The sequence below is a fragment of the Apus apus genome, chromosome 18, assembly GCF_020740795.1.
Source record: "Apus apus isolate bApuApu2 chromosome 18, bApuApu2.pri.cur, whole genome shotgun sequence".
Taxonomy (NCBI): domain Eukaryota; kingdom Metazoa; phylum Chordata; class Aves; order Apodiformes; family Apodidae; genus Apus; species Apus apus.
The window spans coordinates 2020959-2042930 of record NC_067299.1 but is presented as its reverse complement, the minus strand read 5'-3'; the positions used below and the strand labels follow the sequence as shown (position 1 = coordinate 2042930).

Genomic DNA, 21972 nt, shown 5'->3' with positions numbered 1-21972 from the left:
TTTCTCTGTTCCCTGTTTTTGTCCCAGTTAGCCCACTAAAAAACCCCAATGTGAGTGCTTTTAGAAACATGAGAGAGAAATGCAGTACCAGGCAGCCTGCCCAGCTGCAGTGCCTGCGTGCTTGTTGCCTGCTTTCCTTGTGCTTGGCCCTCTTTGGGGCCTGTTGGGCCTTCCCCAGGGATGTGTGATGGGAATAGATGGAGAGTGGTCTGGGGCTGCTGGTGGCCTTGTGTTCACACCCTTCTCACCACATGTTGCTGTTCCAGGAAGGTGAGACACCATTGGGACAGCTTTGCAGGTCACTCCCAAGTGTTGAAACTGTGGCCAGAAGCAAAACGTGGCTTAACCCCCTGTGGCTGGGCTTGAACTAAAAAAAAATACCTGTGCTTTAGGGTGTGGCTATTCTGCACGTGGCCACAGCAGATAACAGCCAGGTGAAGGAACAGGTGCCCCAGGCTGGGCTGGAATCCCCAAGGGTGCCTCTTTTGCCCCAACAGCAGTGCGGGGGTTTGCTCTGTCCTCAGCAGGCTTTGAAATTGTGTAATAAGCATTGTTTCTCCTAGCTGGAATGAGCCAGGTTCCTGCCTGCACGGTGACGGGTGAGATCCTGGGAGCTGTCTGCATCCGGGTAGGCTTGGGGGGACACCAGTGTCAGTGTGGGTGAGGGTTCCAGACCCTCCCGGTTGGGTGCCAGCGCAGCTGCGGCCGGAGCCCTCCCGGTGGGCACGTTTGGTGGCTGCCTGGCCTGGCCTCACCTCTCTGGTATTCGCTGCAGCATTGCAGGCAACTCCCAACACATTCCAGGCCTGAATTGCTCACGTCTCTCTTCGTTCTCCCAGGGTCTCAGTAGATGTGTGGGCGACGCTGGCTGACTTCTGTAACATACTGACCACAGTGAATCAGTCGGAGGTGCCCTTGTACAAGGACCCAGATGATGACCTTGCCCTGCTCAGCCTGGAAGAGGATCGGCTGCTCTCGGGCTTCATTCCCCTGCTGGTTGCCCCCCAGGAGCCCTGCTACGTGGAGAGGACCTCGGACAAGGTCAGCAGTAGGCCAAACATCCCCCCTTGATTCCTCCAGACTTTTTATTCTTGGGAAGTTTTCTGTGCAAACGGAACACGATTAAGTCATTGAGAAGGGTGTTAAGGGAAAATATCGACCTTTCAGCCGCTGACATCCAGCTCTGTGTCATGAAAACCCCTCTCGACTTCCTCTGGTGTGTGTGTGCTCGCTGGCATGTTGTATATACGATCATTTCCTCACTTGTTTAAATAGTGCAGCTTGTGTTGGCAGTGCTCTCAGTGCACTCCAAATGGTTTGCATCATGCTTAAAGCACCCTCCCCCTCCCCCCGGCCACAAAACTCTGCCTTAGGAAGGCAGCCAGGACTTTTTTCCTTCTCTAAAGAGGAGAGTGATAAATAGGTGACTAGAGAGAAGCAGACACCATGTGTTAACGTACAAAAGGCTTTTAGGAATATGAAGCATTCCCCACTGCCCGCTCTCTATTTTCCTTTCTTTGCTCTAGGAGCCCATTCCAGCCTGAACTTTCCTTTGGCTGTTTGTTTTTAGAATAATGAAATCAGTTCCCTTGTTGATGTGGGGTTTTGGGTCTGCTCTCTGCCACCACCTGGCCAGAAGGGACCTGGGGGCTGCACTTGGATAACGTGTCTGAACCTGATGGGGGATGGAAGAGGCACAATGGCATTTGTTTTGCACACCCTTGGAGGCACGACAGGATAAGAGTGGCCCTCAACAGTTTCCTGCTTGGAGGCTGAACTGCAGCACCAGAAACTCTGCTCATCTGGGAAGCTGCAGCGTTGCCTCCCCAGGCAGCTGGTGTTGCGAGAGGAGAAGTGGAGATGGAGAGCTTGGTTTCTGTGGACAGCCTGCATGTGACAGTGGCAACGTGCCTTCCCGTGTGCCACTTCTTGATATTTGCCTGAAATGACAGTGAGAAATTTAGGACCTTTGTCACAGAGGGACCCAAGAGGTGCACATTTCTGTTTCACTTCTCTGTCTGCCCAGCCTGTGCTCGCAGCTCTGCCCATGGCAGAGGAGCTCAGGGACCCAGTAAAACTGAGAGCTCTCCTGGTTTGGGGGAGCACCTTAGTCCAGGAAGTCACTGTGGAAAAAATGGATTTTTGAGTCTCTGTTTGAAGGGCTTAAAATAACAAGGATTCTGTTGCCATTGCTACCCTAAGGTAGCCAGTTCACCCAGTGTGTGCCATGGCCTCACAGGGCTCTGCTGGGGACAGTCCCAGTGCCCCACTCGCTGCGCGGGGCCTCTCTCCCAGCAGCCACAAGCCAGAGTGCCCAGCAGGCAGGTGAGGTGGCTGAGCAGCCCAGTCTGATGCCCCTTAACCTGTGGGAAGGGGTTGGTGTTCCCTGAACTCTGCCTGTTCTACCCTCACACGGGTTTATTCACAGTGCCATCTGCCTGCCCTGCATGGCACTTGCACCCACGTGTGTGGAAGGAGACATGTCTTGTGTCCTGGAGCTACACCTGAGCTTGTGAGCTGAGTGTTCTCACTGTCCTGGCTCCCTCTGTTCTGGTGTTTATAACCAAACTGTACACACCACTGATGGGACAGACACGGTGGTACCAGCTCAGCTCTGAAGAGGCAACACAGATCCCAGAGAGAAGGAGCCAGGCCTGGCTGTGTCAGTCCCCTCTTCCTTTTTTTGTTGCTGCTTCTCTGGGTCTTGTTTGGTTTGAAAGTAGCTGACTTTGGAACCGTGATCCCACCTAGCAGGCTGGGTGTTTGTGTAGGTCTGAGCCCCTGTTGTGTGTCAGTTGTGTTGTGCCATCTTCTGGCCTCTGCCTTATGCGCCAACCCAGAGGCAGGAACCTCCACGTGGCACTGGAGGAACCCACAGGTACCAGCACTACCCTGGACACGTTTAGCAGAAGCAACAGGTTCTGCAAGGTCTCTTCTGCATCCAGTACTGACCAGTGCTTTTGTTAATGGTCAGACTGGTGAGATGGCAGGCGTACAGGTTCACTTTGCAAAGGACACCCAAGAGGGTTATCACCCAGTGAGACAGAGCAGACATCTCAAAAGCCTGACTTCCAGGAAGGGCCTGGAAAAGCTGGGGCTTTTTAGTCTAGAGGAAATTCAAGGAAAATACAGTGAGCAGTTGCAGAGAGGAGGACAAGCTGTCCTTCAGCTCTGTGCTGAAAGCACAGGAAGGAATGGGCATAAATTGCAGCAAAATAGATTAAGATTAGTCTTCAGGAAAGGCTTCATACCTTTGGGTAGTTAAGCACTTGAAAGCAACTTCCTTAGCAATTCTGCAGAATCTTTTCAGCCTCAGATTTTTAAAAGCAGGCTGGGTGGCTCTCTCAGGTACAGCTTGGGTGGAGGTGAACTGCCTCGGAAAGGGAGGCAAAGTGACCTCTTTGGATGCTCCTGCCTCATTTTCTGTCATTCAGCAAAGCTGTAGAAAGGGACTGGAATGGCAGCTGCGTCATTACAGTCAAGTGACTCCTTACTCCACAAATCTTCTCCTTCTGTGGTATTAATGAAATGAATTATTTGACCCTCCAGAAGCAGGGTGTTGTAGAAGGCAGTGCAGACCAAGCCAGGAAGGTATGATTGAGAGGCATGAACCCAGATGACTTTCACAAATGGCTGTAAGCAAGATTCAAAAAGGCACTTTCTTGCAAAGAAGCCCCCAGTCCAGCTTAACTGGGCGTCCCTTGTCCACCATTCCCTCCCTGCCCTCCCCTTAGCCTGCAGAGCCCAGGTGAAGCTGACTCCTCGGGCTGTTGGCAGTGGAAAGGTGCTGTGTCCATGGTGGCACGAGGGGACCTGTGTCCCTGAGCCTCAGTCAGACGATGGCAGCAGGAACTGGCACATACCACATCCAGCCACATTGCAGGAACTTTCCCACTTGTCTGCTCCTTGTTAGTTGCTAACTGACTGAGCTGTGAGCAGGTGAGAAATGATATTTCTGTGCAGCAGGAACTCCTCCTAGTTCTGATTTTTCAGTGCTGTTCAGCAGGAGTTCTTTTTCTACACCCAGTTGCTTTCTCTTGTGTTCTCAGTCTTGGCCCAATTTTCAGCCCAAGTTCCTGGCAGTTCTTTGCTGGCAAGGCAAAGAAAATGTACAGCTCTTTTTATGGCACCCTGTGAGTGTCTTGTGAGCTGGGAGGAGGGTTCTGGTGTGCCAGAGTGGCTCTGGGAAGCTCACAGGGATAGCTTTCCTATCACTCACATGGCTAGGAGGAGTCCATTGGCTTTTTACAGCAAGGGCAGTAAATCAGCATCACCTTGTTTGCTGATGTTCCAAATGCTTGCCTCATGCTTTTGCACAGTAGTTTTTTGATGAATTGGTAAAATTTTGGAGGAAAGGAATCTGTTGAAAGACAAGACTGGAGCCTGTTGGGCTTAAAATGGTGTTAGGTTGTTGGTTCCACCAAGAAGTTGGTTGTTCTGTAAGCTACCTAGGACAAGCACTGTGCTTCCCACTTCTTTTTGTTCTCCACATCCCATGTAGCAGATGGAGTGCAGGATTCAGTTAGAGCTTCTCAGAGAGTATTTTAGCATTTGGCCTGGCTCTTATTTTGAGTGACAATGTTCTGACTCCCTTTGTTGCCATGAAGCTGCACATTCGGATTCCTGCTGGAGCCAGTGGGATACTTAGAGCTTCCCATCGTCTCTTCCACTGTCATTGAAGCTGTAACCAACAAAAGCTGGCTCCAGGGTGAGCATAACTTGGTGATGTTTTCCTGGGCGTATGTTGGGCAGATATCCATTGCAGCTTGTGTGATGGAACACCATTTGAACGTACCAGTCAACAGCAAACTATGCAGCCTGGTGCCTGAGCTGTCAGACGGTGTCTGCAGCCTTTGCAGCTGAAGGAGATGCTGCCAGGACCTTGTTCACCCCATGTTGTACCCCTGGCAAGAACAGGGACCAGCAGCATGGGTGGGTTGAGGTGCTGGAAGGAGGAAGGTAACAACTGTGGATTCATCAGGCTGTGGTGCTGCTCTGGGGGACTTGTAATGGAAAACACTTGGGTCATGTTGAGGTTAAAGCAAGTTCTAGTGATGGTGCATCTGAGCTGTCTGTGGATCTGTTCTTGTGTGGCCCTGGGATGTGTCCTGGTTCTCTCAGCTCTCACTGAACCCTGTTGTCTCGGGAGCATCCAGCTCTGTAGAGCTGGTGGCAAGGCTGGGAGATGGCTGCAGATCACCCAACATGAAGCAGAGGAGGGAGGTCCTTCTCCTCTCTGGAGGCACATGGCATCAGTGATGGCTCCACACACCTCAAGCAGCCTGGGCCCTGCCACATGCCCCAGCCAGGGAGATGTGGAGGAGAAAGTGTTAATGTCCCTTCCCACAATAAACCTCTCTGCATGGGGGGTCCTGAAACCTGAGCCTCTCTCTCCTCCCCCAGCCCTGACACACGTTAATAAAAGGTTTTTAAACGCCAATAAAAAGGCAGCAGCCCCAGCTCACTAGGTCCCGGGGCCCAGGGTCCTTGGGAAGGCACTTCACAAATGTGTTTTTTGCATTTTCAGGCTTTTGGCTGGTGAATAAGATTGAGGAGAAATACTCCTTCCCCTGATAACAATACAGTGAGACGCAGGATCAGCAGTGTGTGGATTAAAACCAGACGGTGCATGATTAATACATGTGCTTACGGGGCTGGTCACTGTGCTTCCCTCCTCTCCAACAGAAAGGCACTTTTTTTTTCCCCCCTTGTGTATGGAGTGGACTTGTCTCAGCTACTCAGCACTCAACTAGTCTCAACCCTGCCTCACCTCGCCAGGCAAACCAAAGCCCTAAAATGTGAGGCTCTGGAAATTAACTTGCAATATTTTACTGCCCCAGACCTGCCGACTGGGTCTGTGTGGCTCCTCCAGCTCTAGGGTGCCCAGTTAGCTTCCCACTCTTGGTGCTCTTCTTGTTCCACAAGTCCTTGCTTCCTGCTCTTTGCACTACTCACCTGTCAGTGCAGGTAGCCCAAAGTCCAAGCTTTGTTATCCCTAGAAAACACAAATTTATTCCCTCTGTCCTGTCCAGCCTAGGTGAACAAATCTGCCCAAATCTGACCCTCTCTCTAGTTGCCCCAACATGCTTTAGATTTGCAGAGCTGGTAACCTTTGCATTAGCTATTCAGGAGCCTTTCATAGTAGGCTTGGGCTAAAAGTTGTCTTGTTACTCACTTTTTTATCCATGTCAGTCTTAAGACTTGCAGAGATCTGCTGGCAGTGTGTAGGTATGTCTGATGCTTCTTGGAAAGGCAGCCTCAGGTTTAAAAGCCCAGGAGGAGTAGCTGTCAGAGTGACCAGGCTCTGTCCTGAGACCTGTTGCCTCCTGGGATGCCAGAGATGAAATGCACCTTAGAGTGGCCAGACTGCAGTGATTTTGGGAGGGCTTCTTGCAAGATATCAGAGGAAGGGTAAAAAGACCAGGACTCTGAGAGCACAAACTCTTTGTAAGCAGAGAGAAAACCCCAGTGAGTAAATGTAACTGTTTCTCAGCATCCTTTCCATATTCCCATTCCCTAGCCTTTGAACATCTCCCTCCAGCTGGCAGGCAAATGCAGTCAGCCCATGAGAGCAAGAGCTTCCAGCTTGGAGTTTGGTCCAGAGAGGAAAAGGGAAACTGTGAGCAGAGATGGGAGCCCCAAGTAGGAGAGTCCAAGGAGAAGTCATCCTTGAAAAACTCCTTCCATTCCTGCCTGCCTTGGTTTCCAAACAAGCAGTGAAAGATCCCTGCCCAGAGCAGCCCTGCTCGGAGCAGGGACTTGGCAGGAGCGGGCAGCCCTGAGGTGGTGCAGTTAGAAATGTTTACATTTTCTGACCAGTATCTGAACTCCATCCCAGCCTCGACCTTCCCTTTCATGTGCTGCCTTTGGATTGTAAAAGGCAATTAGATTAAATTATGGACCATGTGGGAAGATAGTGTCAGTGGGTGGTGGAGAGGAGCCTGGATTTTATGCCACCATGAAGGTAGCATGCAGAATGTCATCTGCTTTGAACTCCCCATCATCCTTGGTATGTTCATGCTGGTGTCTCTTGTGGTGTTTTAAATGCATCTTCATGGTCAGGTTGGACAGGGCTTTGAGCAACCTGAAAGATGTCCCTGCCCGTGGTAGAAGGGTTGGACATGATGATCTTTAAAGGTCCCTTCAAACCCAGACCTTCTGTGAAATGGGCATGAGTGCTGTCCTGGTGACTGCTGCTGCATCTCCTAGAGCTTGTGCAGGGCATCTTCTAGAGAGGTGTTTTGTTCATTTATTGCTTGGTCTCTCTTTAAGAAAGTTTTGAGCATTTTCTTAAAAATGCCTTTCTCCAGCTGAAGGTGAAAGGGAACTCAAGGCAAACAAGCACTGAATACAACCCTGGAGAAGTCCACAGTGTGGAATAATGGTTCAGGTTCTTCAAAGGTGGGGGGGGGGGTAGTGGTTGGTTGGTTGTTTTTTTTTTAAAAAAACAATACATCTAGCAAGTGGAATCTGAGGGAAACGATCCCATCTGGAAAACTCCAGTGCTGGTGCTGCTGAAGGCTTGAGGAGCACTGCAGATTGCAAGAAGCAAACCCTGCAGTCTGAGGATGACAGGCTGCTGAATTGATGTCCATTGCAACTGGTGCTCTGCCAGCTGATGTTGGCCCCCTTCCAGCCTGCTGTAACTCAGGGGCCAGGTGTGAAGCGTTTCTGTTCCATCTTGTTCCCAAGCACCTATAAGAAGTCTCACACATCTCACTCGAGGCTGCAGCCCTGTAGGAAACAGCTGTACAGGTAGAGGTGAAAGGAAATGTCACAGCTGGAAAACTCCCCTGTGCCTTGCCTGGGGCTCTCTCTGGGGGGGCTGCTCTCCTCCCCCATGCTGGGTTTGGGGAGGTGGCCACTGTCCCAGACACACCTGCCTGTCTGTCAGCAAGGGGCTTTGAACATCAGGGAGCTTCTGGGAAGAATGTACAGGTCAGAAACCCCCCTCTTCAAAGAGGAGCCCACGGTGGTGTGTGCGTCAGTCCTGGAAGTGGGGAACCCAGCCTGGGAGAGCCCCAGATACTGTCAAGCCAGGGGAGCTGTGGCCATTTCCTCTGGTCTCTTCTGCCTCTGGAAACCACAAGGAAATCTCCAAGAGAACAAGAGCAGGTCTTGTAGAAAGCACCAAACCTTAATTTTGAAAGGCTGAGAACCCATTGGGATCTTCAGCAAATTGTCGCAGGAGCCAATTTCAGTTGCTGTTGAAAACATGTCATTTCCAGGCTAAATTTGTTTTGTTGCATTTTCTACTAACTTAATTTTGCCATAGATTGCAAAGTCCTCTGTTGTTGCTCTCCTCCCAGTATGTAAATGTGTCCCAAGTCCTCCCATCCTCTCTTGATAAGCCAAATAGATGGAGTGAGAGACATGATAGTCTGGTTTGGATGCCTGAAGCACAGCTCTCTTGGGCATGGTTTGGATCCCTCCCTGGAACCAGGCTCTCTCAGGCATCGTTTGGATTCCCAGAGTCAGGCTCCTGGTGCTTCTGGGCTTTGGCTGTCGATGTGCTGCTCTCTGAGCTGCTGCACCAGCCTGTAAGGAGGAGGTGACCACTGTGCTCTGCTGATCTCCTCCACACCCACCAGCCGCCCCCAGCGTCCTTCAGCCTTTGCTCCTAGAGGCAGAACTTTGCATTGAGCTACATTAAACAGCATGGTGTTCACCCATCAGTGGGAGACTGAGCCATGTTGAGTTGTTAGTCTGTTGGTGAGTTGCACTCTTCAGAGAGTTGGAGGGTAGGAGATGGTGCCTAATCTGCAGGCTTCATCAGTAAAGATTTTCTTTGTCCAGGTCACTGAACCTATTGTTAAGCAGCATAAGCCCCAGCAAGCTTCCCCGTGGCCCCGCCAGGACTGCCCTCCTGTTTACACTGACATTTTCAGACCTCTGTTGACCAGATTTTAATCCAGCCTGTATCCTGTGCACTGCAGTCTCTGGGGCTTTCCACGTCCTCTGGTCGCAGCCCTGCAGAGTGCTCAGGCTGGGGACAGCTGCCTGCCTGGTGACGCAGGCCGTGGCATCGAGCTGCAGAAACACTCTTGGAGGCAACAGGAGTTCAAAGCTCTGCAGCTACTTTGCCACAGCCAAGCATTAACAGATCCCATAGCCAGGCAGGCCAGGATGGTGAGGAGGAGCAGGTCTACCAGTGCCTCCAGCCCCACTGGGGTCCTGCTTTGCCTTCATCCTGAATCTGAGAGCTGGTGTGGGAGAGCTGCAGCCTCCCTGCAAGGTGAGGAACCACCTGCCAACGTGTTCAGATCCAGTTACACACGTTCTCTTAACGTGCCTGTTAGTGAGCATGAAAGTGGCTTTGTGGTCTGGAGACAGCTTGCAGGGAAGTATGAGGTGCTGCCTTCCAGGCAGCCCCAGCTCCTGCAGTGGGAAGGGAAGAAGCAGCAGTTGGTGGAAACAACCTTCCCTGCCCCTGAGATGCCTCTTTCCTGGCACGTGGAGGGAGCCAGCAGTGCCCCACTGCATGGGGAAGCCGTGGGGAATTTGCTCAAGTGGCTCGTGACTTTTCCATCCCTTCCTCCCCTGCCTTCCCCCAGCCTTGGATCCACCTCTCCCTCTCCTCCAGGCTGGTCTTGGTCAGGGCTCTTTGGCCACTGCCTCAGCTCCAAGGGAATCCGGCAGCCTGGGCCTGAGCCCTGCACGTGTACCAGCACGTGTGTGGTTCCTCAGCCAGCACTGCTCAGTTTGGCTCCCGTGTCAGCAAATGGCTCTTGTAGAGTGTTTTTTGGAAGTAGGATGTGATCCTCAGCTCTGGGCAGAGGCTGATAGGGTAGCTCAGCCCTGTCCCATGCTTGGTTTCAGGCGGCGTTGGAGCTTTTCGTGTGGATCAGACGACGCTCGTTGAACGTCCTCACTTGTGTCATCGTCAGGCCAGGTTTATGTAACGAGATGGAAAACTTATTTGTGTTCAGCCCTTTTGTCCTAAAAGCTGCCTCCCGAGGTTCAGCACAGCCTCCTGGGAAACGGGAAATGTCCTATTCCAAAAATAGACTGTGTGTTCCCAGAGCTGGCATCAGTGGAGTGACCTAGCAGAGGGGACTTAAGCCATGGAGTCTCCTGTGCAGCACCTCAGCATCTGCTGCAGGCACCCTTTGCTTCCCTCAGGGTTTTCCAGCAGGGAATAGCCCCCCCTTCTGCCACACCAGCACCCTGGTGGCACAAAACCTGCCATGTCTTGGCAGGACATAAGGCCCAAGTAGCACAGGGTCCTGGCTATAGAATAGGTATTCACCGTGACTTTAGTGTACTCAGAATGACAAATTAAAGTCCAGACCTGGTGGAATTTGCTGATTAGTCTGTAAGTACATTGAAGGGCCTCATTAAAACTCCATTAATGCTGGATCCTCTCCCAATGAGCCATCTCATATTGCTACCCAGAGAAACCTGGAGGAAATGGAAAAGCTGCTCTGGCTGGCTGAGCCAGTCCCTGGGCATGAAGTGGTGGCCTCACCTTGGACAATCTTTGTGGTGCTTGAGAGTTAATGTGGTGCTTCTGATCGTTCAGCAGGGTCCCTGGGACTTGGGGTTGCCTCTTTGCCCCGTGCTTTGCCAGCTGGATACACCACCACTGCTCAGACTCTGCACTCCAGTCCTTGACCTGACTCTTTGTCTCTGCCCGTGGCTTGGCTTCAGGGGTGACCCTGTTTCATGGCACTATTTTGTCTTTGACCAAGTGAAATGCTGAAAACATTCCAGCTGAAGATTACGACGACTGTGGTATCCACCAACGCAGCTATTGGAAGGACCTCAGGAAACCTGAAAAAAGACCCAATTAATAACTCCTCATTGTTATCCTGAATAAGAAAGATCCACATCCTGGGAAGCTTGCCAGAGAAGTGGACGGGGTGGAATGCAGGGAGTGGTCAGCCCAAATAACAGATGGGGATCTACTCTGTCTCTACGGGAGACGGAAGGTGACCTCTGTCATTGAGCTTGGAGTCTGCTCCCCACGTTTCTGCTCCCAGCTGCACCTTGTGTTGTTTTTGTGGATGCCAAATCCATCTGCCAGCTTGGGGCTGAGTCTGGGTGAGGATGGAGAACCCAGCTCCCATGGCAGGCTGGAGCTGTAACCCTCCATGTCCTGGTGCTGTCACATCCCCAGTCAGAAAGAGAAGACACCACTGTGATCTTTTTTATAGTTTTCTTGCTGTCATTGAAGTCAAAGCACTTCCCAGGCATTAATGAATGTATCTCCACAACACATTATGACAGAAGGAAAAGCAATTTCCTTGTTGGAGATTGGCAACAGAGGTACTCGAGGCTGAGGGACTGACCCAGGTCCCACAGGAAGCCTTAGCTTCAGGATGAGAACAAACCCCTGATACCCAGGATTTCAGGCCAGTGCCTCAGCCCCAGGCCACCCATGTCCCTTAGGAAGATGAGGGGCTGCGAAGGGCAGGTTCACTGGGAAGTGTTAAAATTCTTCCCAAACATAGACCTTGCATGAGCAGTGTTCCTGCTGCTGCCCTGACTGTGTCTGTGGTGGGACACTCAAAATACTGGCTATTTAATGCAGATAATTGAATACAATCTTTCCCCATGTATATTTGCATTTATTTCCTTAAACATAAGATGAAACCCATAATTTCATTAAACTAACAAAATTTACCGTAACATTTTGCACACCAGCATTTTACAGAAAGCATTTTCTCCACCACATGTAACGTGTTTGTCTGAAAGTTCATATATAATGAGCAGTGACAAGAATAGTATTGATTTCTAGTCATTTTCTTGATATATTTTTTTTAAGCTTTCCCAAAACTTCCCTGTAATTGGGATAAACACGAATTCTGAGCGTGAAGAAAAAGGTGTTTTCTGAGGAGTTACCACCTGCCTGGGCTGCTCAGTTTGGGAGCAACGGGACAGGTTTACATTTTGGGTCTGTATTTATCTTCAGCAGAAATGATGGGATGTTCGTTACAGCATCTGTTGAAGGACAGAGATTGATGTGTTTGCTGCGTCCTTCTAACACTGTCAGATCACCAGGTATCTGGTCCACACGTGGTGTTTCCTGTGGAGAAGTGGCCAGTGTGTGTCAGGGAGGCACCTCCTGTGTAGTTTTGGAGTTGATGCCATGACCTTCCAGCCACGTCCCACATTTCTGGTGCTGGAGTCACTTCTGAAAGTCACTTTTTTTGAAAGTGATCGTGTTTGCGTTCTTAACTCATCCAGAGGCTTCTTGAACCTCTTTGCCAGCTCATGCTGTTAACTCCCTCTGCTACCAGCAACTCTTTGTAGTTCAGCATCTGTCCTAAGGAGCAGGTTCCACCAGCGCTGACCTGAGCTTTGCAGAAACCTGCTGGATGAAATGCTCTCCTCAGCCCAGGCTGTGGGAGCTGCCTTTGTTCAGCAGTTGTCTGTTTTCACACCCATAGCTGCAGCCTTCTTTCAGACTTGAGTTTCCTCAACAACTTCCCTGTCACCTGACTTGCTCACTAGAGACTGCCTTGATTGAAAGGAGAGATCCTCCAGGTATCAGCATGGAGGGACACCTCATGTGTTGGAGGTATGTAGGACCTGCTAAATGATCCTATGTCAGCAGCTGCTCCTGTCCACAGTCCCTGCCCACAGGCTGCTCTGGGAGGGTGTTGGCTTTTTGTGGCACGAGTGGGATTGGTTTGCTGTCAGCAACATGCAGGAGGACTTCAGAATCCATCATACTTGTTCTTTTTTATGTCCTCTGCCTTTTTGGTTCCAAATATTCAGGTGGCTGGGTAGCACCTTTAGGTTGCTTAAGGTGCTTGGCTTGGCTGATGACTGTGTCCTATGGGGTGTGGAGCATGTCCTCTGGAAGGATCTGTGAATCTTCAGCACTTAACCTGTGGAGACAGCAGAGCCCTCATCATGGTCACTCTGCTTCACAGCCATCTCTGGCCATTCTCCATTTCTCAGGATAAAACCCACCACTTTGGACAGTGGTTTATTTCAATGAGTTATTTTAGGGTTTGTGTGTCTAAAATGAAACATCTTGGCATGGTGAAATGTGAGGACAGGAGAGAATTTGCTGGAACTTCTGAGAGACTCAGTGTGCATGTGCTAAGGGGATGTAACTTCTGTCCTGCCACGTCTCTCCTCATACAGACTGAAGTGCAAAGGGTGTTCCTTGTGATGAAATCCTGGAAGCCTGGCTTAGGTGGCTTCAGGGCAGTCTGATGATGAAGAGGAAGCCTGGTAGACTCTTACCCTCAGAGATGCCCTACATGTGCCCATCCTGTCTCGGGCAGTGCCACCCCTTCCTGCAGGCACCTCTCTCCTCCTGTAGCTCGTGGATCTCCTGTTCCCTTGGGCAGGATTCCCACTTTTCAGCTCTTCCCAGATTTCACCTTGGTTTCCCCCTTTTTAATAGGAATGCTTGGCCTCTTGCACTCAGGCTCAGGGAGGAGCAGCTTGTTTCTGCAGCTGGCCTGGTGCCAGATGTCATCACTTCAGGCAGTGCCACGCTGCACATCTTCAGCAGTTTGAAATGGAGAGACAGGGAGAGACAGATAAGATCAGCAGCTTTAGGTGATGGCATTGTTTCAAATAAACCATGCATGACCCAAAGCTTCCACTTCAAATGGGGAATGAAATTGCTTCATCCTTTGACAGCTTGCTCCATGAAAGAAATTTATCTTCACTTAATTGCTTCAGATCCCAAGAGGCTGTGTACAGTAATTTCTAGGAGATAATTATATCAAATTAAAAAAATATGTGACTATCCGACTGCTGAGCATGAATGCAGTGGCCAGAGACAGCAGGAAGGAAAGAGGCACCACATCTGACTCATGCTCACAGGTTTTGGCTTCCTCTCCTTCTCCTGCTCCGCAGGGATGGCACGTGGGGAGCGCAGGAGGGTCCGGCTGCGAGGGACTGGGCACCAACGTGCTGAGCAGGGTGCTTGGAGCTGGGAATCCTGCTCTGCCAGAGCTTCTTCGGGATCCTGCCCTCGCTTCCCTGCTCTGAGGCATGGCAGGGGCTTCCATCCCTGCTCCTTGTCACTTGCTGGGGACAGCAGAGCCTCGCCAGGCAGAGCTTGGCAGTGCCTTTATCCAGTTAGTCCTCCCATGTGGTTGTAGAGTGGAGCTGAGGAACAAGAAAGCTTGTTGATTTAAAAACATGTATATTTAGAAGCAGAGTGTAAACTTCCTGCCCAGGCTGGGATTGGATTCTTGACTATGTTTGAGTTTCCAGTTTTCATTTCCTTTGCCCTCATACTTAACATTGTGTATCTCCCAGAGTGTGCCCCAGACTAATCTCTCCTTAACCCTCCCTCACCCCACATTTTTCTCTCATTATTTGCACATCAGTTCCAGTTCTTCCAGGAAGCAGCGTTATCTCCTGGTTGTCACTCCGTGCCATGACTGAGCCCGGGCTCCTGCGGGTCTTCTCCATCCCTCTGGAGGTGACCTCAGACCCCAGCCAGTGGCAGACCTGAGCTGGGGACTGCAGGCAGGGACAGAGCTGCTGGCAGTTGCCATTCCTTGGGATGAGATGGACTCTTTCAGCTCAGGTTGAAATCCCAAAGGGACGTCTCCCTTTGTAGCTCATGGGAAGCAATCACTGACCACTTCCAGGAAGGCTAAATCACTCCATCATCTAAATCTTCCTCCTTTTTCTCCCTTGACTTCTTCATGTGACAGCTCCCACCCCGCCTTTACAGCCCATCTCCTCAGGACAAAGATAATTTTGTTCCCCCCAGGGCCGTGACAATTTTTGTGTGTGATCCTGGATGGGCTTTGAAATGGTTGTCAACAATCCTGGGCCTGAACTGAGCTCCTCCCCACCCCTGTGATGTGCGGGCTGGTTTTTGAAGTGTGCTTCAGCTGTTCCCAGGAAGTCTGCAGGGGAACCAGGTTTGTACTAACGCGGTAAAGTCCCTGTGTGTTTCTGGAGGGGATCTGCTCAATGGGCTCTTTGATGTCATCTCAGTTTTTGGACTTACATCAAGTAAGTCTAAAAAAGAAAAGAAAGGTTTTGGCTTAGCCCAGAACATTTGCACCTGAGCAAGATGACCTGTGGCTGTCCTGTTGTCTAAGGAAGAAATCCACGGCCACCAGTAGAGCTGTGGCCTGGAGCAGGGAGGAGGAGGCTGCTGGTCCCAAAAGCTGCCCACACAGACAAGCTGGCTCCCAGGGCTGCCTCAGGTCAGGGGAAGTTTAAATTGAATATTAGGAAAAATTTCTTCATCAAAAGAAGGGTTGTCAAGCCCTGGCCCAGGCTGCCCAGGACAGTGGTGGAGTCCCCATCTCTGGAGGGCTTTCAAAGCCATGTAGATGTGGTGCTGAGGGACATGGGTTAGTGGTGGCCTTGGCAGGGCTGGGTTGGACTTGATGGTCTTAAAGGTCTTTTCCAACCAAAATGCTTTGAAGTGGTGAAGTGGGAGAGCTGTCATGTGTAAAATGTGTCCCCATGGCAGCCCTCAAACTTAGCACTGTCCCCATGTGCTGTTCAGGATCTCATACTACCCTGAGTGCAGACAAAACCTGAGGTGTTCCCTGGTGTACTGCCTTGCTCAGTTCCTGAGTGCCAAGCTGAACAGCATCTCCCACTCCCCAGGTCTGTAGAGCCTAAGAAATCTTATGTAGGGATGATAATCCCCAGATGTCCTCATATTTAATGCATTGTCTCCCAGTTCAGACCTCAGTGCTGCCACAGGGCTTGTGTTTAATCCTCTCCTGGCCTGGCTGCCAGCGCTCTCCAGCAGGTCACACATCCTGGACTTGAACTGCTCTGTAGTTTGTCATTATCTTTTTTTAATTGTATGAGATGTCTGGACAAAGCTTGGCACAGCTCAGTGGTGAGCAGTGACTGCTGCTGTCCTCAGCATCCTCAGCAGCCCAGAGAGCCTTTGCCTTCTGTGTCCTCCTTCTGGGAATGATCCTGGGCTGCTCTGAGGTTTTGCTCCCAGGTTTGGAGAGGGGAAGAGGAGAGAGGAAGCAATGCTGGGCTGCCTGAAATGGGAAGACTGTTCCTTCAGCACGGTGTAGATGTAGTTGTGTGGGGACACACTGTGTAGCTTCGTGGCTGCCTGTGCCACCATAATTAGTAATTAATCAACTGAAAAGGGGTGGTTTGTTCAGGAGAGTAGAAGTGGGATGTGGTCAGAGGGGAGGGACCTGCCACACCAGGCAGGTCAGTGAGCTCAAGCCCAGGCCTTTTGGTCCCTGGGGTTAAGATACAGCACCTTCTACCACTGTGGTTTGTTTCTATGATTTCCATAAAAACCTTGTCAGCAGCAGCCACTCTGTCCCTGTCCTTTTGTCCTTCTCTTTTTCCTCTCTCTGCTTTCTGGACATGCTTCTCCACATGCTCCTTTTTTGTTGCTGTTAGTGAGAACCAGATCACCTAAACCCATTTGAAATACTCTTTGTGCTCTCAGCAGTTTCAGAGAGTGGCTGCCCTGAGAGCCAAAGCCAGGAGGCCTGGAGGACAGGCAGGGGGGCAGCGAGGGGACAGTCACACTCCTGCAGACACTGGCAGGAGAGCATTTAAGAAACTGGGAATTTGAGGAGCTCTCATCTGGCTCGAAGCTGCTGCTCACAGCTCGGTTGGCGTCTTGTTTCAGAGGCCACGAGTGAATGAGTTAATGATGATCCCAGATGGCTTCAGAGTTTGCCTCTTGCCACCCCTTCCTGTTCCCCCAGGATCTCAGATGGTGGCGGGAGATGAAGTAAAATTCTAGAGTTTATTGTAAAGTTCATCTCTCTCCCTAAATCATGCTGGAACTTGTGCTTGCTGTGTTGGCAACTTCAAGGGGATGCTACCTGGTAATTAATTAGTTGTCAAGAGAAAGCCCAAAGGTTCCAAGTCTTTATATTCTTGCTAATAGAAATTGCTCTGATTACATTTTCCCCCTTGGCTGGAGGGCTGAGGGGCACAGAGCGGGAGCTATGGTCCGTGGGCAGCTGAAGCACGCCTGCCTGTCCTCTGCTGGGACTCTGAGTGTGCTAGCACACACTTCCATCAGCACCAACCCCCAGGGAGCCCAGTCCCCAGCCCTATCTTTGCCAGCCAGTTCTGCTCATTTCCCATCCCACGCTCCCCTGGCTGTGCAGGTTGGCCCTGCCATGATGTCCCTTCAGCTTCTCCTCAGGGTCTTCTCTTGGCATTGTCATTTCTGTGGGCCTTCCCTGCAGCCCCAGCCCCAGCAGAGGTGCTGGGCACGTTTTTTTCACAGACCTCTTGTCCTGGGCTGAGCTTAGAGAAATACTTAGTGGCTGCAGAGATTCCTAGTGTTTGAACTTCACTTCTCTTCATCTTTATCTCTGTGTTTCTGCTGTAGATTTAGGTTTCTTCCGGCAGAGAGGGGAGTGGTGCCTGGATTCTGGGGTCTTGTCTCAGCCAAGCAAGGCACCACACACACAAAACCATCTGGAGCTGGGTTATCCAATGGTTTGTTAAAGGGCCATTTACGCTTTTGTGCACCACTTTGTTTTTCCCACCTTTTTGCAGAGACTCTGTTAACAACTGACAATTCCCCCTCTCCCCTTGTCTGGCCAGTATCTCTGTCCCTTAGCAGCCAGGTTCTGTCTGACATCTTGAGCAGCTTTGTGCCTGCTCAAAATTAGCACCTTTGGAGCTGAACCCCATCATCCATCCAAACTCTCCTCTTTTCCTCCTGTGGCCAGTACCACCAGCCTGGGGGGAGCAATGGATAATGTCCCAGCTGCTTGGGAGACATGGCTCTCCTCCTCCCCGTGCAGCAGGACAGTCAGTTTTCTGTTGTGTCCCTTAGCAATGTACTGAAAATCAAACCTTCCTGTTGCTCCAGGAAGCACTTGTCTGTGAAGGAGCTGGTGGCATCTGGAGACCTGCAGGAGGTGGCAGTGGCCTGCCAGCCATAGTGACCCAGGTATGCTGGCAGTGACCTCTGCACTGATGCAAAGTGGTCCATCTCAGCCCAGCATGGAGCTTGCTTTGTCTGGCGGGCAGATGCAGCAGGTTTGGAAGCTGGGGCTGCTCCCAGGCCAAGCAGTGCAGTGAGGCTGCTGGCTGGGTGAGAGGAGCAGCAGCCCAGTTCTTCTCCTGGGTCCAGTTCTTCTCCTGGGTCCAGTTCTTCTCCTGGGTCCAGTGCTTCTCCTGAGCCCAGATCTTCTCCAGAGTACAGCTCTTCTCCAGGGTACAGCTCTTCTCAGCCCAGCTCTCCTCCTGTGCCCAGATCTTCTCCTGGCAGATGTGTGCTTGGGAGTAGAGCCCCACCAGCAGGGCAGGGATGCTGCAGCTCTTTGAAGCCCATCTCTGCTACCTTAGGGAGCAGCTCTGCCTTGGCTGATCCCGGGAAGCATCCCATCCAGCATCCCTGTGGATGCTGTGGGGAGCAGAGCGGCTGTGCCGGATGCTCTCACGCCTGCTGGGACCGTCCCTTCCCTTCCCACCCCCAGGGAGCCTCCTGCCCACCTGACCAGCCTGTCTCTGCAGACATATGGTCCCTTCTCCTTGTGTTTAGTTAAGTGTGGGAGGACTCCATGCTGCAAGTCGTGAAGCTTTTAAGCTATTGTTATTGCTGATACAAGCAGACGTGGCAATTTTAGGAGCGTGGCCCCGTCCCTAACAAAGGCAATTAGGATGGTATTGTTAGAGCTGGGGTAGAGAGGTTTCTAGAGTCTGGAAGGAGCAGTCTGGAAAGGACATCATCTCATGTAAAAGATGAAGACAAAGGCATTTTGGAGGCAGGATGTGGGGAAAATTAGGGTGTGATGGGCTCAGAGGACAGACCTGGAGTGGGTGAGCAGGAGCCCAGCAGCTCAGGGTGCAAGGAGGGGCAAGCAGGAGAGCAGCAGAGCCATGCAGGCATGGGGAGGTGTACCAGCTGGGACTGGGGTGAAGGTGAAGAGCAGGTTGCTCCCCGCTTGGGCAGGGGATGGTTGTTCTGGGTGAGAAAGCTGAAGGTTCAGACTGCGTGGTGGAAAAAAAACCCCAAGATGTGATAAGCACTGCGGTGTGATGCTACAGCTAGCAAAGGAGGTGGAGGTGACAGTTGGAGTGGCACAGGGCTGGCAAGTGGTCTTGAAGCTGTGGAGGTGGCACGTGACAGCTTGGGGAAGCAGGAGAGAGTGGCCAGGGCCACCACTGCCATGTGGTTTGGTGTGATTCACCCAGGGCAAAGCAGGAGGCTGTTCCCAGTCCCAGGGCTCGAGCTGCGTTCCGTGCTGCTGGCTCCTGCCTCGCTTGGCTTTTCCAGCATCTGATCTGACTGTTTGTTTGCTTGCAATGATTTCAGTTGTTTTCTGTTTTAGCTTCTGACCCCGGGTGCCGGGGCTGGGGTGGGCAGGCACCGATTGAAAGCCGCCACTTGGCGGCAACAACTGTTCGAGCGGCGGAGCAGCACCCATCCAACCCCTCTTTTCACACACTCGGAGCTTCCCAAACATTAACCTTTGGATTAAAATTTTCCATGCTTGGTCTCTCCCCAGATGTGATGTCTGAGCTTTGGTTTGGGTTCATGTTTTTCATGTTTGCTGGATTTGTGTTATGGGAGAATGAAAGAAATACTTTTCCCATTTAAAAAAAATATATATAGAGAGAGAGAGTGTCCATTTATTTAATTATTTTTTTAAATTATTATTCTTGTGATTTGGGGATTCACCAAACATGGTTGAAGTTTGTAGCTGAAAATAATTAGCCTGGCTGCAGTAGCTGGTGTCACAGGCAGTTGGGGCAGGGCTGCAGCTCCAGGTGTGTGGTGGGTACGGGCAGCACAGCCCGCCCCAGGTACGTGCAGGCTCTGCCAGCAGAGCCAGGAGAGCCCTGGGGTGAGTCAGGCTGAGTAACACCAGCTTTGGAGGAGGGTGGTTGGGTTGTTTTTTGGGTTTTAGGGAAGAAAAAAAAAAAAAAAAAAGAAAAGTTGTTTTTCAGGCTGCAGAGGCAGGATCACGACGCAGCGGGACGCGCGGGCTGCGGTGAGTCAGGCCCGGGGCCTGTTCTCCATCCTCTGCTCCATCTTGTGGGTCGTGGCATCGTCAGGAGGGGATGTGGGGTCACCCCAGGGTGGGAACGTGGTGGCACCAACCCTGCCCCGAAGCCCCCGGGCATTCTCTTCCTTCATTTCATGTGATGTCCACTGGTGACTGCACCTTTCCTTGTCCTGAAGCCAAGTGCTTGGGTCGCACACTTGACACCTCCTCGTGCACTTCGGGGCCACCTGGGACACTCTCGGCGCTCTGCGTTTCCCTGTGTTGATTGGGGGTTTTTTTGGCTGGCTGCAGCACCCGGCCTCTCTGCTCCAAGTCTGCGTGCTGCTCATCGGGTGGGGACCCGCGCTGCTCACACCAGCGCCTGTAATGTCTGGCCTGCAGCTCTGCCAGAGGCCAGAATTGGCTCTGGGAGCGCGGCTGGATCGCAAGGACAGTGTTAGATGGAGGGTGGGGTGAGCGAATACCCCTCTCTTCCTACTGTGCTTTCAGGAAATGTCTCTAATGCAGCTGTAAGTGTGAATGAAGTCAAAAGGATGGATCGGTGCCCCTGCTCCAGCCCACCCCACTTGCCGGGGCCCATCCAGAGTCCCCACCCTATTGTTCTGGTTCATCTGCTCTGTTTCGGGGCAGGGGCCCTGCTCTGTGCTCAGCATCCCGCTCCCGAGAGGAGGAGCTCTGCAGAAAACAAAAGACACAGAGAATAGTTTCCCACTCGCTGATGAGCCACCGTTCCAATTCCTCCTTCCCTTCCCTAGGTGTGTTTGCAGCTCTTGGCCCAGCTGGAAGCGAGCGATTGCAGGACTCGGGCCATTAATCATCTGCCAGAAGAGCTGAGCATTAGGTATAAGTAGCAGGGCTGTGCTCACTGCTTCCTTAGAGGCAGAGCAGGATCCAGGCGGGCTGGAGCTCGTGCCCCGTGCATGAAGTTATCTCTCTGGGAGGCTAGGGGAGTGTGTCTCGCTCAGAGCAGCCCCTCCTCGAAGAGGACATGGGCTCTCAGGCACAAGAACGTCATCGGGAGTCCCCTAAGTGGCAGCATTTCACTGTAGAGCAAAACAGAGCGTTTGTCCCTCCCTGAAGTGGCTGCTGGAAGTGCTGTGAGCTCCTTCCCGTCCTGCCCGAGCCGCCGGGAGCCACTGCCAGCGCGGTTCTTGCGGTGGGTGGAAGTGCCAGTGTTCCTGATATCTCTGGGGCTGTGGTGTCGCAGCTGACCGAGCTGTGGTGGCATTTTTCTGGTGTTATTACGTTGCCTTCCCTCTCCCCACCCTCTGTTTTCAAGGGAATTTCAGTGGCGGCCCTGACGGCGGAGCTGAGGGTCGGAGGAACTCCTCCCTGCACACAGCAGCCCCAGCCCTGCTCGCTGGCCTTGCACGTGGGCTTTGCCTGCTTGTGGCTTCCGAGCCAAGCTGCTTCTCTTTCGTCTTCCAAAGCTGAGGGAAGCTGGAGAGCCTCAAGCTTCCCAGCGAGGTGTGCAGAGCACCAGGTGGGCAGCTTGGCCCTGACATTCCTCTTGTCTGGCTCCTGGTCTGCAGAGCAGAGGCTTCCTGTCACGTTGCTGTGACTCAGGTGTCGGTGTCCTCTGACATGGGCAGCTGTCACTGCAGCCTTTGCCCCGGGCAGACAATTGCTCTGTGGTTCCCAAGGGATGGTGGGATGTGCAGGAGAGGTCCCCAGGTGCTGCCAACACCCACCACCAGCCAATGGCTCAGGTGCCTGGGGGGGGGCGGTAAAAGCAGCATTGCAGGAGCAGCAGCCACCACACCACTGTATGTTCTAAAGCTCCCCTAAAATCACTGGGTGAAGAGCCCGGTTTGTGTCCTAGACTAAAAAGTGTGAAGGAAAACAAACACAAGCTGGTGTGTGTGATTTTTGGGCTGCTGCTCCCCATAACTCTCCCACCCAGTGGGGTGTCAGCTCAGGGAACCTCAGCTCCCTGCTCCCCCCTGGCTCCGTGCAGCAGCAGTGCCAAGCTCCCTTGGCAAGGGGTGCTTAGGAGGGACCTTTTATGGTCCTTCACCTTGGATTTGGTTGCTTTTTCCTGGCCAAACAGCCTCCCCTGAAT

At 51.9% G+C, this 21972-nt stretch overlaps 1 protein-coding gene across 5 annotated transcripts in view; it reads left to right on the top strand.

The window, feature by feature from the left end:
• SMG6 (SMG6 nonsense mediated mRNA decay factor) overlaps positions 1-21972 on the top strand; it is a 112129-nt gene that overhangs the window by 64459 nt on the left and 25698 nt on the right. For all 5 annotated transcript variants that reach the window (XM_051636175.1, XM_051636173.1, XM_051636171.1 and 2 more), the window contains exon 13: positions 840-1041. In XM_051636175.1, the coding sequence (XP_051492135.1) occupies positions 840-1041 (202 nt within the window). The remainder of the gene's footprint in view (positions 1-839; positions 1042-21972) is intronic.